A 14,801-nucleotide genomic window follows, 5' to 3' on the forward strand; every position below is an offset into this window, starting at 1 on the left:
CCAGATTTTCTAAATTACAAACAGGCGTTAGAAGTACCTCACAAATATCTAAAAATCCATTGAACAACTCTCCAATGCTCCTTACCTGGATTAGCCATGAATCTACTTACAACACTCAATGCATGAGATAATTAGGACGAGAACAAACCATGACATACAAAAGAGAACCAACTGCACTAGAATATAGAACTCTAGACATGTACTCAATATCATCATCTAACTCTGGACATAAAGCTGAGGATAATCTGAAATGTGTAGCTAATGGAGTTGTAACAGCCTAAATTTTGCATATTTTGAAATAGGAGAAAATTGGTTAAATAAGCATTTTGTGGGAACTTGAACCTAGGAAAAATAATAAATTTTATTAAATTAAAAACAAATATAGGTCAACAACAATAAGTGTGCATTCATGATGTTGCATAATATTTTGTATTGCTTGGTTTGAAGTCGGGTTTCGAATTAAGTTGAAATTTCATTTTGAACTTGCTTTGGAAAAATTAGAAAAAAAAAGAAAAGAATAATTCCTTCTCCCTCCTCTGTTTCGGCCCGTAGGCCTGTTTCTACCGTGGGCCGCTTCTCTCCTTTCTCGGGCCGCCGCTCTCCTTCACCTTCCGCTCGGGCCGAAGCCAGCTTGGCTTATCTCCCGCGCCGCATCGTGCAGCTCAGCAAGGCGCCGGCCCAGCGCCACAAGCCGCTGCCCAGCAAGGCGCCAGCCCAGCACAGCAAGCCGTGCCCCGCGCGAGCTCTTTCCGCCGCTGATAGCCTCGGCCCGGTCGTCAGGCTTCTTCTTCTTCTTGCTCGTGTCCCAGTCGGACACTGTGCCGACGCCGTCGAGTCCGCCTCTCCCACGACCCCCATGATGCCGTGACGCCCAAGATCCTGGCCCCATAAATAGCGCCCGCGCTTCTCCTCCGTCTCCTATCTCATCTGCCGCTCATTTTTTTCGCCCAAGCAGCCGCAACCGCGCTTCGCCCTAGCTCCGCCGCAAGCATCGCCGACCACCGAGCGCCGCGCCATTTTTGCTGCCTCCTATTCTTGTTTTTCGGGTCCGGTGAGTCCGCCGTAGCTTCCTCTCTCTCCATGTACTTTTCTTTCGTCGAATAGTGCGCTGGAGGCCGAGAACCGCATGCTCCAGAAGCCGACAATGGCGCCGCCGTCGAAAGCTCTGCGCCGGCACTGTTCTGGCTGATTTTCCCTCTCTCTCCCCGCCAGATCGAATCTCAACCGTTTAGATCTAATCCGGCGGTTCAGATTGAAGGGTACCCCTTCGATCGGAATTTTGCAAATACGCCCTTACAATTATTTCTTACTTAACCCGTAGTCCAAAGCACGTTAACAGATTTTGTTTTCTCCTTTTTAAAGCGTATTTTGATTCGGTTATATTGAAATACGTTTTCAGCTATTTACAGTTTTGCCATTCAACTTGTTTTAGCCATAAAATCTCCGTTTTAACTCCGATTTGATCCGTTCAAGTTGCGTTAGGTTCATAATTAAGTAATCTACATATTTATACCACTGTTATGTAGGTTTCCAACTTTTAAATTCGAGATTAGATCTAATCTATAATTTTACTAAAGGAAAACTTGTTTAATTCATAACTTCTTCGTTTTAGATCCGATTTTTGTGATCTTCGCGTCTGTGTGTTTGTAGCGAGACATAGATTTTTCTTCCAAACTTTTTATCTTGATTTTATGTTGTTGGTGTACTGTTCTAATCTGTAGCCTTGTTTGCTTTGCATGATTGCTCCTGGATGCTTGTATGTTGCTGTGGTTATCGAGTGTAGACGGTGAGCAGTTCATGGGAGATCAAGGGTACAACTTTGACGAGCAAGACCAGCAGGAGTACTTTGCTCAAAGCAAGTATAGCATGGGATCATCCTTGTTTCCTATTCACTTTAATTCATTAATTTCATGTTGCATGTGTCGCATTGATAGGGAATTCCTAGAATTGAACTATTACCTTGTCACCTATGGGTTATGCATTTGGGTAGCTTTGCTAGAGCTCAATTAAACCATGATCTTGTAACTTAACTAATGGTATATGCAACACTACTAGAAATGTGTTCATCAATGACGATTTAGTCGTGACGCTTACAAATTTCATCACAGAACAAGCGCTTTCTATGATGAAATTTCTAGCTTGGTCATAAGTAACAAGTGATGGAGCTTTGGCATAAAGAATAATGACAAAAACAAAAGAATTGTCATAAAACAACAAAACTAAATCGTCATAGATCGTTTGGCTCGTGTACCACCTCGAGGACGTGGCGCCGTGGTCCCACCAGCAGGTCCCACCTCGAGTACGTGGCGATGTGGTCCCAGCATTGGGTCCCAACCTCGAAGACGTGGCGATGCGGTCCCACTAGCGGGTCTCAGCCTGAGGACGTGGCGGCGAATAAGTGGGGCAACGTGGCCCACACGGTCCAGCTGATCCTGCATCCTTCCGCCTCCCTTTTTTTTGCCAAAAAATAGCACACGCAGGGAGATTCGAACCCGTGACCTGCTGTTAGACATGTTGGTGCGGTACCACTGGAGCACTCGCCGTTTTGTGATAAAGGCATGCATGTTTTTCTATTTGTAAACGTATAGCTAAGCAGTAAGCACAGAAGCCTTGGCCCAATAGCAACATCGCCCATTAGCCCAATAGAAAATGATTTCCTGGCCGCTGGATGGACGTCGTTTTGTCTCCAAGATTGCTGCGATCCCAAGTCTCGACTCAACGTCTCCAATCGCCCTGATGCCCTATCGGCTGCGTATCGCGTTGAGCGTGATGAACTGACCTGACGGCGGCGAGGCACCCAGACCCAGGCGAGGCGAGGCGCTGAGGCCCTAAAGGTAAATAGTAATCATTCGTATTTTTTTTCAATTCATTCACAATCATAGCAAACTATATATATAGCGCTCGTGGGACAGAGCAGCGGCGGTGCGCGTGGGTCAGTGCACCAGCGTCGGCGATCGTGGGGCGGTCAGAGCAGCGCCAGCGATCGTGGGGTGAGGAGAGCAGCAGCGGGCGGCGGCGACTTGCGTGGGACAGGGCAGCGGCGGTTTGCGTGGGACAGAGGAGCGTCGGCGATTGTGGGACAGAGCAGCGCTGGCGCGTGGGACAGAGCAGTACAAGGTTTGATTTGTTTTTTAATTTCTTTATATATATGCATGTGTTGGATGTGTTTTTGAATTTTGTTGGGTTTACTCTAATTTTAGGACTGAGTGCAAGGTTTATTTTACTCTCAAAATAGATGGATAGAAGCTGGATTTATGGGACACAATTCACACCTGCATATGTGAAAGGAGTTGAAGAGTTCATGAAATTTGTTAGTGAAAGATACCCCGAAGACAGCCACATACTTTGTCCATGCAGCAAATGTCTTAATCAAAGTTTACGGCCTCAGGATGATGTAAATGACCATATACACATTTATGGAATGTCAGCTGCATACACCAGATGGATTCATCATGGGGAGTCGGCAGATACTGTAGTAGTTGAAAATTTGGAGCAGGAGGTCGAAGGAAGTGATCATGACTTTGGGATACATGTGGATGTGGCCAATGATGATTATGATGAGGATCACGGAGTACCAGAGATGATAGGAGATCTGTATGCTATGGCAGAGGCTGATGGAGAACAACCAAGGTTTGCAAGAGTCCTTGAAGATGCGAAGAAGTCACTTAGCTTGGGATCTAGCCATTCAAAATTCTCTTTTCTAGTGAGGATGTTGTATATCAAGTCTCGTTATCGAATTGGCAATACATCATTTTCCACAATGCTGAAGTTGTTGTCATCAGGATACCCTCAGAGTGAGTTGCCAAAATCATATGATGAGGCCAAGAAATATCTTGGAGAACTGGGCCTTGGTTTCGAAAACATCCATGTGTGCAAGAACAATTGTGTGTTGTTCTGGAAGAGGTATTATAAAGAGAATGTGTGCCTAGTATGCAAGGCGTCTAGATGGCAAGATGAAACTGGGAACAAGCGGGTTCCACACAAGGTATTGAGACATTTTCCACTTTTGCCAAGGTTGAAAAGAATTTTTGCTTCAAAGCGCACTTCTGAGGAAACACAATGGCATAAGAAAACGAGGACGCCAATCGACAATGTAATGAGCCATCTAGCTGATGGAGAAGCATGGAAGGAGATCGACACGAGGGAACCAACCTTTGCAGATGATTCGAGGAACCTGAGGCTTGCCTTAGCTACCAATGGATTCAATCCATTTGGCAACATGAGTACGCAGTACGGTATGTGGCCAGTGCTTCTAACACTGCTAAATCTCCCACCATGGGAATGCGTGAATCCAGCAAACTGCTTTATGTCTTTACTCATCCCAGGTCCAAAATCTACAGGAAAGGATTTTGATTTGTTCCTTGAGCCCCTAATTGAAGAACTGCTCGATCTATGGAAGGGTGTCAGTACCTACGATGCATGTACTGGTCAGAAGTTTAACCTTCGTGCTGCCGTGCTATGGTGTATACATGATTTTCCAACGTTGAGCACGTTATCAGGGCAAACAACAAAAGGGTATTATGCATGTATTCATTGCGACAAGGATCCGTTGTCTCGGGCAATAAGGAGTAAAATATGTTACATTGGACATCATCGTTTCCTTCCAAGGACACATGCATGGCGGAGAAGCTTGGCTTTCGATGGTAAGCGTGAAAACAAAGATTAGCCAGGCAAGTTCACTTTGGAGGAGGTCCTAGAGGAGCTAGAGAAGGTGAAAGATGTCAGGCCAGGGAAGCATCCTAAAATTATTGGAAATAAAAGGAAGCGCAACGAGGGGCCAAGGATTTATAGCCGCAAAGTTGGGTTGTGGAGATTGCCATATTGGAAACATTTGAAGCTTCCACATAATCTTGATGTGATGCACATAGAGAAAAACATATGTGAAAACATTCTTGGCACATTACTCAATGTGCAGGGCAAGACCAAGGACACAACCAATGCTAGGCTAGATTTGCATGATATGGGCATAAGACCTGAATTGCACTTACAGCAGCATGGCAACTCAGTCACTGCTCCACCTGCTCCATATGTCTTGGGGAAGGATCAGAAAATCAAGTTCTGCAAGTTTCTCAAAGGTATCAAGTTTCCTGATGGATATGTGGCTAACCTAGCAAGATACATAAGTGAAGATGGTTCGAAGGTGCAGGGAAAGCTGAAAACACATTCTTGCCACATACTCCTGCAAAGAATCATACCTGCTGGCCTAAGAGGACTGGTGAGGAAGGATGTATATGAAGCAGTTGCAGAGCTCGGGACCTTCTTTAGGGAACTATGCAGTAGAAATCTAAGGATTGATGTTGTCAAACGGCTAAAAGAAGAAATTCCATTGATCCTATGCAAGCTTGAGAAAATCTTTCCACCTGCCTTCTTTGATGTCATGGTGCACTTGGCTGTCCATCTTCCTGATGAGGCACTGCTAAGAGGACCTATTCAGTATGGATGGATGTACCCAATAGAAAGGCGGCTAGGCACTTTGAAGAATTTTGTAAGGAACAGGGCTAGGCCAGAAGGATCAATTGCTGAGGCATATATGGCAAGTGAAACCTTGACTTTTTGTTCTAGGTATATGGAGGATATTGACAATAGATTTAACCATGATGATGGTAGTGATGGAGAGATGTCATTGCCTGATGACATCTCTATTTTTAAGCATGGTGTTACTCTTGTTGGATCTAATAGGAGCCAGTACATTGATGATGTTGACCTCAATAAGTAGTTTGGTATGTGCTAAATAATTATGAAGAAGCTGAGGAATATTTGGAGTAAGTATCTATTAGATGTTTTGGGGATTAGTTTTTGTTTTATTTCTAATTTTTCAAATTATTCTTATGACTTAACTTTGCTCTGCAGCTTGTACAGGGACGATCTTGAGCAGCAAGGTGCACTTGATGTTGATAAAATGGTTGAACAAGGATTTGCAAAGTGGTTTAGGTGCCATGTAAGTCACTACACATTGTGTTTCTAGGTTTAGTAAATGCATTAGTATCCATATGTAATTGGTTAACTGAGTACTTTTGTTGTAACAGATTGAGAACAAATGCAAGGAGAATCCAGAATCGGTTAGCAAAGGATTGTGGGCACTGTCATGTGGCCCAGATCTACGAGTTAAGACTTGTGCAGCTTGCAAGGTTAATGGAGTGCGGTATAGCACTGTGGATCATGAGAATTTCCTTCTGACACAAAAATAGTAGTGTAATGACTGAAGGTTCACATGATGGGAACAACATAGATTTTTATGGAGTCCTTAAAGAGGTAATTGAGTTGCAATATAACTCAAATCTTCAAGTCCGTCGGACGGTGGTTCTATTTCGATGCGATTGGTTCAAGCAAGAAGGCAAGACGATAGGCCTTCGAGATGACGGACATTTCAAATCCATCAATGTGTAGTCATCATGGTACAAGACTGATCCTTTCATCTTAGCAACTCAATCGAAAAAGATATTTTATCTGCATGACACATCTTTAGGTAAAGATTGGCGAGTTGTGCAGAAATTTGAACATAGGAATATTTATGATGTCGCTGAAAAAGATGAGGCCAGTCATGATGTGCATCAGGATGATTATTGTTCTGATACTAAACATGTAGTGCAAGCAGGGGCTGATAATGAGGTTACGCACAATATTCAAGGTGGAGAAGCCAGTATAATTGAAGGAAATTTACAAGACCTTATAAGCAGCAAGAAGCAACCTATTATTCGTGAAGATAGTGAGGATGAGGAGGAAGATGAGACAGTACTGCAGTACTGTAGTGATGGTGGCAATGATAAAAATGATGACATGTCCCTAGATGATGAAGATGATGATTTCTAGTATGGACCACTGACATGTCCCAAGACTGCACTACTGTTTGAAATTGTATCCACTTTCATGCAGAACCTATATGTCCAAATTCTATTGTGTGAACCTATATGTTATCTAGACATGTTATCTATTGTGTGAACCTATATGTCCAAATTCTATTGTGTGAACCTATATGTTACCTGGACATGTTATCTATTGTGTGAACATATATGTCCAAATTCTATTGAAATTGTATCCACTTTCATGCAGAACTGCATATAACCAGTGAAAAATACTCTGTCAACCGATTGGCCGTGAGGGTACCTGTATAGGCTGAGTGGCCGATTGGAGTCCTCCAAGACCGAGCCCAACACGCAACCGCAAGCAGCCCTCTGAGTCGCCGCCGCCGTCGGCCGCCTGGATCTCCCGAGGCGCCAGCCCTCAAGCTTCAGTGCTCGCCTAGATCTCCGCCTCAGGCTCGGGCCAAAGGGCACCACCGTGGTGCCGCTCGACGGTGCCGCGCGTGGCTCCGGCCGCACGCGTGCGCCGGTGAGGGGTGCCATGGCGGAGCCGCCATCCCCGCGTCGCGTCTGCTATGAGCTCTCGGCTGCGCTCTATCGCTCACTGGACTGAGAGAGAAAGGGCGAAGAGAAGTGAGCTAGGGTTTGGAATTTGGGAGCCGGCGCCGCTTCGCCGTTTTTGATCCTCTAAAGCACTTGCTCGGCCGTCCGATCTGCATCGACATCGCAGAAACCTGGGGGCAGCGGGGCCAGATTGACACGGTAGAAAAGGGACTGCGCTCGAGTACTAACGAACCCACTTGAATAGCGCAATGATCTAGCCCTTTGAGTTTGACATCGAGCTCCCGGGTTCGAACCCTGTGGTAGCCAATTTTTTTTGCAACATTTTTTATTAGATATTACGTTATGTGATTTTCTAAATATTAGCAATAATATGACACTATCTTATTAGTCAAGATAGAAAGGAGCCTTATTTCTATCAGCTAGTGCAAGCTAGGTTGTTTGTTTTGGGCACAAAGCCTTGCTCTCCCCAATCAAGGTATAATAGTTGGGCAGCTAGTGCTGCAAGCAAGCAATCAGCATTTCGTTCACTTAGTGAATATAGAACTGTGATCGGTGACGCTAAGTCAGCTAGTTATTGTCTCTTCTCCCTATTTATTTTATTAAACAAAGTCTGTTCCCTAAGGAAGTGAAGGATTGCGGAAGTCTTTAGCCACCACCTATTTTTCATCAAAGCCCCTTACCCTTGCTTCTTTCCCTTTAAACTCTTTGGTACACGCTTTATCGAGACTAGGATTTCTGTCTTACGCCAGGTGAAACCTATACTCTTTGACCTACCCCAACAAGCATTTTAGGCGAATTCTTTTCCTTTCTACTCAAGGAAATTGATAGCTATGATCCTATCCTATTTGATCGATCGCTCAACCTCTGTAGTCCACTCTTTCAATATAGGAAGTAGAGAAAAGGATGCAAGCCCAAAGTCTAGGAACTCATTTCCTGGCAAAAAAGCAATCCACTGTGTCGAGGAAGGGAAGAAAGGCTCTGCTTTTGGTATTTATTTATCAAAGAAAGACACATTTAAGCGATGGTATTTATCAAAAAAAGCATTGGCGGATGCTAGCTAGGCATATTTATTAGTTTAGTTTGTTTACAAGTAGGAATTCAAAGATAGCTATTTTAGAGGAAGACCGGAATAGGCAGTTCCCTAGAATCGTACTTGAGAGTTTCCTACCTCATACGGCTCAGAAATTGCTATCTTAATTTCCCCTATCTTAACTGAATTCGATTTCTCAAAAATCAATCCAATTTCTTATTGGGTTAAGCAGAAGAAGTTAATTACCTAAGTTTTAAACCCTAATTTTGATCAATAATCAGTTTGATCTTTTCTCCCACCTTCAGAAGAATGAAGCATTGATAGACCCAATGTGTCCTTGCATGTTTCTAATAACCCAGTTAGCATATCTTTCCGAGTTCAGGGTTTCTTCCGGTAACCATACCTTAAGCTAGGTAGAAAAATCTTAAAACTTACATGGACACCTCATTTTGGAGTATAATGATGACAACAAAGTTTCAATTGATTCTAAGAATGTGGTCATGCACATCCTCACAACGGCATACTCCCTCTGTCACGTATTATTAGTCGTTTTAGACTATGAGCAAGTACGATAGAGATTCCATATATCTGGACTGAAGTTCTTTACAGATGTATAATACCACTTTGTCGAAATCCTTTTGAAAATTTTTATGTCATGATCATACACTAAAATAAGGTGTCCATCCAAATTTTTAGAAATTGTTATGTCATGATCATACACTAAAATAAGGTAAATCATTAAGCTATATTGTACTAATTAAAAATCTGGCAAAAAAAGAACACGGAGAAAAAAAAGGAATAAACACAATAAATGTTGACAAAACCCAAAAATTGAAAAAACCCAAAAAAAATTGGCTATCATCGGGTTCGAACCCGAGAGCTCGGGATCAAACTCAAAGGGCCATACCATTGTGCTACTCAAGTGGTTTCGTTAGTTCTCGAGCACAGTCTTTGATAAACAGATCCCGCAATGCCAAAAAAAAGACCGCAACCTCTCGCGCCTCAAGGCGCCAAAACAATTTTCCTCGTCAAAAAATTCGGCCAAAAACACCAGTATATTTACTCATTTCCCGCACTCGTCACCTCCTCGGCCACTCGTTCTCTCTTCCCCCCATTTCTCCAACCCTATCCACCACCATCGGGACACAACCGCCATCGACGAGATGCGTCCCCTCCCACGAGCTGCGTCCTCGCCGACATCAATCGCTGCATCCCCCTCTCTCTCATCGCCCCATGCACCTATCTCGCCCCATCCACCTCTTTCTCGCCTCAACCTAACCCTAACCACCGTCGGATTGTGGGTCGTCGCCGCACTGGATCTGCTTCCCCATCGACTAGGGTTCACCGCACCAGGGTTGCTTCCCCTTTGACGACCACCGACGACGAGCACCTGGTCTACATCCGCAACCTAGCCACAACCGCAATGGTGGCAACAAGGGGGCAAGGTAGGAAGCGACCTGCAGAACAAGAATAAGGTAAGCAAAACTCTTCTGTATTGATGAATTCTGTTGTACAATTCTATTGCCCTAGTATCTAGTTAGGGTTTGCTAACCATTCAGTCAAATTGTATTCTGAATCTTGGATCTGTAATCTATTTTGCACTTGTATTTGTCTGAAATAGAAGCAGCAGTGATGTTTTCTGAAAGCAATTGTAGTACAATTCTGAAAGTAGCTATGACTCTTAACTTCAAATAGATTTTGGCATGGTCTATTTGACCATTTTAATGATCTGGATTTGGATGTAGCAGAGTGCATGCATGTGTGTTGATAGTAAAAGAGTAGTTCAGTACAAGCTATCTTCAAAATGTTCAGATAATTTAGAGTATTTCTGCTTCAGTACAAAAAAAGTTGTACCTCTTACCTCTGACCTATTACTTGTTGCCTGTAACCTATCACCTCTTATCCCTTAGCTCTTCAGTAGGCACTACTAGCTCCTACCTCTTATCTATCTAGCATCTAGTATTACTACCTCTTAGTACTTAGTTCACTCCTTTTTATTTTCTAATAGACACAATTTGCTTGTTTTTGTAAGAACCTCCAAAAACTGATTATGAGAGACGCCGGGATACACGCGTGGCGAACAATTTAAAGAAGATGCAAGAATTTGGCCTGATAAATCTATCTACTAAATTTAATAACTCTGTATCACAATCTGCATCAAAGAAGGGGGAAAAGTTAGCAAACAAGAAAACAAATAGTGAAGATTCAGATTCATCGGAATATCTCCTTGAAGATGATGATCAAGGAGATAGTGATGATGATGACACTGAATCTGATGTGCAGCCACAACCCCTGGCAACTAAGGTGCTTCTTCTATCTTCAAAGTACTAGATGGGGAATATTTGTATTGCATTTGAATGTTTTTAATCTATTCTTTAATATATGCCCTTGCTTTTAGATGCATCTTGTTTCTTGCATACCTGTTCTTTAATATATGGTCTTGCTTATTAATGCACATGACTTACTTGATTTTTTTTCCACAGTATCCTGCAGGGTATAGTTGGAAAGTCCTAGCTTCAAAGAAGAAGAAGATAGGTCCCACCATGGCGCTAGGAGTTAGGGCTAGTAAGAGAGTGAGGGCATCTCAAGGATCATAGGTGCAAACTCCTGAATCCCAAACAAGATCATCAAAAAGGCTTCAACCTTCAGTGAGAGATGGCCAGAATGTAGAGGATCCTATAGATGGTCATGATGAAATACCACCACAAAGGTCTTATACGGATGCAGAGGAAGGCAATGGAGCTGGTGGTCAGGACAATATAGCTGCAGAGGAAGTCAGTGGAGCTGGTGCTCAAGACAGTACAGGTGCTGATGAAGACAATGTAGCTGGAGAGGAAGACACTGAAGGCAAGTTCTAGTTTCTTTGTCATTGACATATGTCATCTGTTTTGCTTATCTGCATGAAACTAAATCATTTTAATGCAAATTCTATTTTGTAGCTCCTGCACAGTGAGCCCCAAGGAGACCCAGGCCACCCACCAAGGGAACACAGCTGGATAGGATGACAAAAGCTATGGGAAGGAGAATGCCCATAGCTGTTGCTAAAGGCAAAAGAAGGCCTCATGAACCTGTTCAAGCAGCCAAGTTTGCATCTGAGGCTGGTGTCATCATTTGGGATAAGGTTCCTGTCCTACCTCATTGGAAAGAATACAAGAGAGACGATCAATATTACAAAAACTTTGTGGGAAAGCTCTCTATAAGTGCATTACTATTTCTATGGTTAACATGTATATCTGTTTAACCTGAATTGACTAACTAAATATGGAATTGTCATATGACTAGGGGCGCTTGGCCATTAACCCTGACGACAAGCCAACAGAGGAAGCTTGCACCGATATGCTACGCTCTAGGGTGTGACAAATGCGTTATCGGCTCAAGAATAAATACTTCAATGGTGTACCTGCAAATGAGATTAGGACAACTTCTCCAGTTGCATGCATGACTGATGAACAGTGGAAGGCACTAGTTGCAAAGTGGTCTGATCCAAAAAAACATGGTATGGGTATCTTCTCATATATTCTTTCTCATTCAGTTTCCAAAGGATCTTCTCATTTTAAACATATCATCTCATCAATCCTTCTTGCTATACCCAGGCCCTTCAATGAAAAGCAGTGTAACACATAAATATTTTCAAACCTAAAGATTCCCTAAGCTCCTAAATTGGAGCAATTAGCAGAATGTACTTGGGAAAAAAGGGTTGGTCATATATATCCTGCAAACAAAAAGGATTACAAATATGCCCTTAAATATCAGTCCATTCATCAAAGGATAGAATAACATATTCTAAAGGACAAAATCATGAACAGAACAATAGAAAGGCAGTTCATGGTGAGCATTCAGACAATTTGAGATGTACATTTCATAGAAGTTGTATAGGGGCATAAAAGAGTAGACAACTCTGCAGGAGTTGAAAAATTACCATCTTACTATTTTTCAGATAAATAGGTATCTTGTCATATATTCTTTCTCAATTAGTTTCCAAAGGATCTTCTCACTTTAAACCTATGATCTCATCTGACATGTTCATTATCTTGTAGGAATCAAGTGAAAAGAACAAGCAGAATCGCCGTAAAGTCAAGTATCATCAAGCTATGGGTTCTCGCAGCTATGTGGCACACTTACATGCATATGTAAGTAAAGAGTACCCTATACATATTTGCACTAAACAACTTATTTTGCATTTCATCTGAGAAAATTTTGTTGTAATTAATTATCTATGAAACAGAAGAAGAAGAAAAACAATGCAGAACCAAGCACAGAACAAAATGAAGAACTTGATGCGGTGGAGGCCTTCAAGACCTGCCATACCAGCTCCAAACATGGTCTGACTGAACTAGCAAGAGAAGCAGTTGTAAGTCACGACATCTGTTCGCTGTGCCAACAACTATTCATTAATTGGATAATATGTCTTGTTTCAAACATTTTGTATTCTGTCTTTTCCTCAAAACTGGTCATAATCCAATATAGCTAGACATACTTGCTAAATAATAATCCTATGTTGTTGACTTCTACTTGTATTCAGTTACCTGACAACAAATAAATGACTCATGATTGCATACCTATTTGGCATCAGTTTCTGTCAATGTAGCATAGGTTTTTATTTTTTAAAATACATCTTGTGTGATATTTCCTCCTCAAATTAATGCAATAAGTATCAACTAATGATGGGTCATTGCTGTTTCAGTCAAATATGGAAGCTTTGAGGACAGAACCTGTTGCTGAAGGTGAGACAGCAGTGTCCAGTGTGCATGTTGTGTCCTAGGTGCTCTCCCAGAATAGCTCAAACCTTTTCCTCAAGAGTGTTGGCATCAAACCAGTGCCATCCTCCAAATCATCATCATCAAATGAAAGCGAGCTTCAGGAGCAACTAGCAGCTGAAGCTACGACTGCTGTACAAGGTGAAATCGATGAACTCAGGAAGAGAAGTGAAGAAGCTGAGGAAAAGTTGGCGAGGACACAGAAGGAGATGGAGGAGTACAAGAAGCTGACAGAGATAAACAACAAGGCAATGGAGGAGAACAATGCGCTGCTCAAGCGTATCTTGGCCATCAACAATGCTTCTTCGACATGAGTGCTGCTCGTAGCTACTGGTTCATTAAGCAAGGGGTCTGCTAGTGATTTTGTTTATGTAATAACTTATGTTGCTGGTGGTTGGCAACTTTTTATTATTTCCTGTGATGTTAATGTGAACTGAGATGAAACTAGTAGTTCAAATGTGATGTCTAGTGAGTTATGTGAACCGAGTTTAGAATTGTTGATTAAGTTGTTGGTCATTGGAATACTGGATCTGTTAATTTATGGAAGCTTTTGGTCATTCCAGTATTATTTGCATTCAATAATGAAATCAACATGTGCACTTGTGATGAATTATCTGACCTTTTTGTGACGATTTGGTAATTGATTCTGTGACGAATTTCTATTTACTTCAGTGACAAAAATAAGAACCTATCACAGCAAGCCTTGTGGCCCAATAAAAAGTGGACACGTGGACCATCCACATCACTGGCTACATCAGCTGCCACATGGTCGGACACATCACCTGCAATGTGGATGCGCCACGTGGACAAGACACGTCAGCTGCCAGCGTGGCAGACGACGTCTGGCCGCCTAATAGACGGCAAGTCATGACTAAAAAGGGGCTATATCAATGATGAAATTAGATCGTCATAGAAAGAATACACTTCTATGACGACGGCCATTTTGTCATAGAACAAATGCACATCTATGACGAAAATACACGTTTCGTCATGGTAGGTAAAATATGACGCACATTCAATGACAAATGCCATATCATCACAACTTCGTCATAAAATAATATATGTGACGATTTTGGAGTCTTCAATGACGAAAGAAGAGCATCATTGATTTACACATCCCTAGTAGTGAATAAACATTAAAATATGACTTTTTAGCAACATGGAAACAGGGGGCTGGAGTCTTTAGCTACTTTCTAAATGCTTCAGATTCCTCTCCCTAAGGACTTATCTGTAAGTGATCATCCGGGACTTATAGTACAGCTGTGAGGGCTACATGGCTCTAGCTTTAGCTCAGTATGAGGACCTTTTCTAGCTCGTTAGTGGTTACCTTCATTGGCGTAAGAATGGCTTGCCGAATCGGGTATAGAGCGGCCTCTATCCTCATGTGTATAGGCTGCGTGTCAATGTGCCATCGGAAAGGGGGGCTCTACATCTGTTTGCCGAGTGAATCTAATGGTCCTAACTTGTTAGACGAACCTTTGAAAGGCTTCATAGTGACCCCTGCCTGCTTACCTTGGAAGTGTTTTGGGAGCAATTAACCCGGGCATATGGGTATCACGACTCACAGTGAAAGTGTACAACCACTGTAGAGTGTAAAACTGGTATATCAGTCATGCTCACGGTCACGAGCGGCCTTGGAACCCTTATAGA

General features: G+C 42.6%; 1 protein-coding gene and 2 pseudogenes across 1 annotated transcript; all 3 read left to right on the forward strand.

Moving 5' to 3' along the window:
- Positions 1-3,235: 3,235 nt before the first annotated feature.
- On the forward strand, positions 3,236-5,716 carry LOC136457883 (uncharacterized). Its single transcript, XM_066457898.1, has 3 exons — positions 3,236-4,235; positions 4,326-4,402; positions 4,916-5,716. The coding sequence occupies exons 1-3, from the start codon at positions 3,236-3,238 to the stop codon at positions 5,714-5,716; spliced, it is 1,878 nt and encodes a 625-aa protein (XP_066313995.1).
- A 183-nt stretch (positions 5,717-5,899) lies between these two features.
- LOC136510033 (uncharacterized) lies at positions 5,900-6,810 on the forward strand (annotated as a pseudogene).
- Positions 6,811-9,817: 3,007 nt separating this feature from the next.
- On the forward strand, positions 9,818-13,716 carry LOC136485327 (uncharacterized; annotated as a pseudogene).
- Positions 13,717-14,801: the final 1,085 nt, after the last annotated feature.

This window comes from Miscanthus floridulus, chromosome 1 (assembly GCF_019320115.1).
Source record: "Miscanthus floridulus cultivar M001 chromosome 1, ASM1932011v1, whole genome shotgun sequence".
Classification (NCBI taxonomy): domain Eukaryota; kingdom Viridiplantae; phylum Streptophyta; class Magnoliopsida; order Poales; family Poaceae; genus Miscanthus; species Miscanthus floridulus.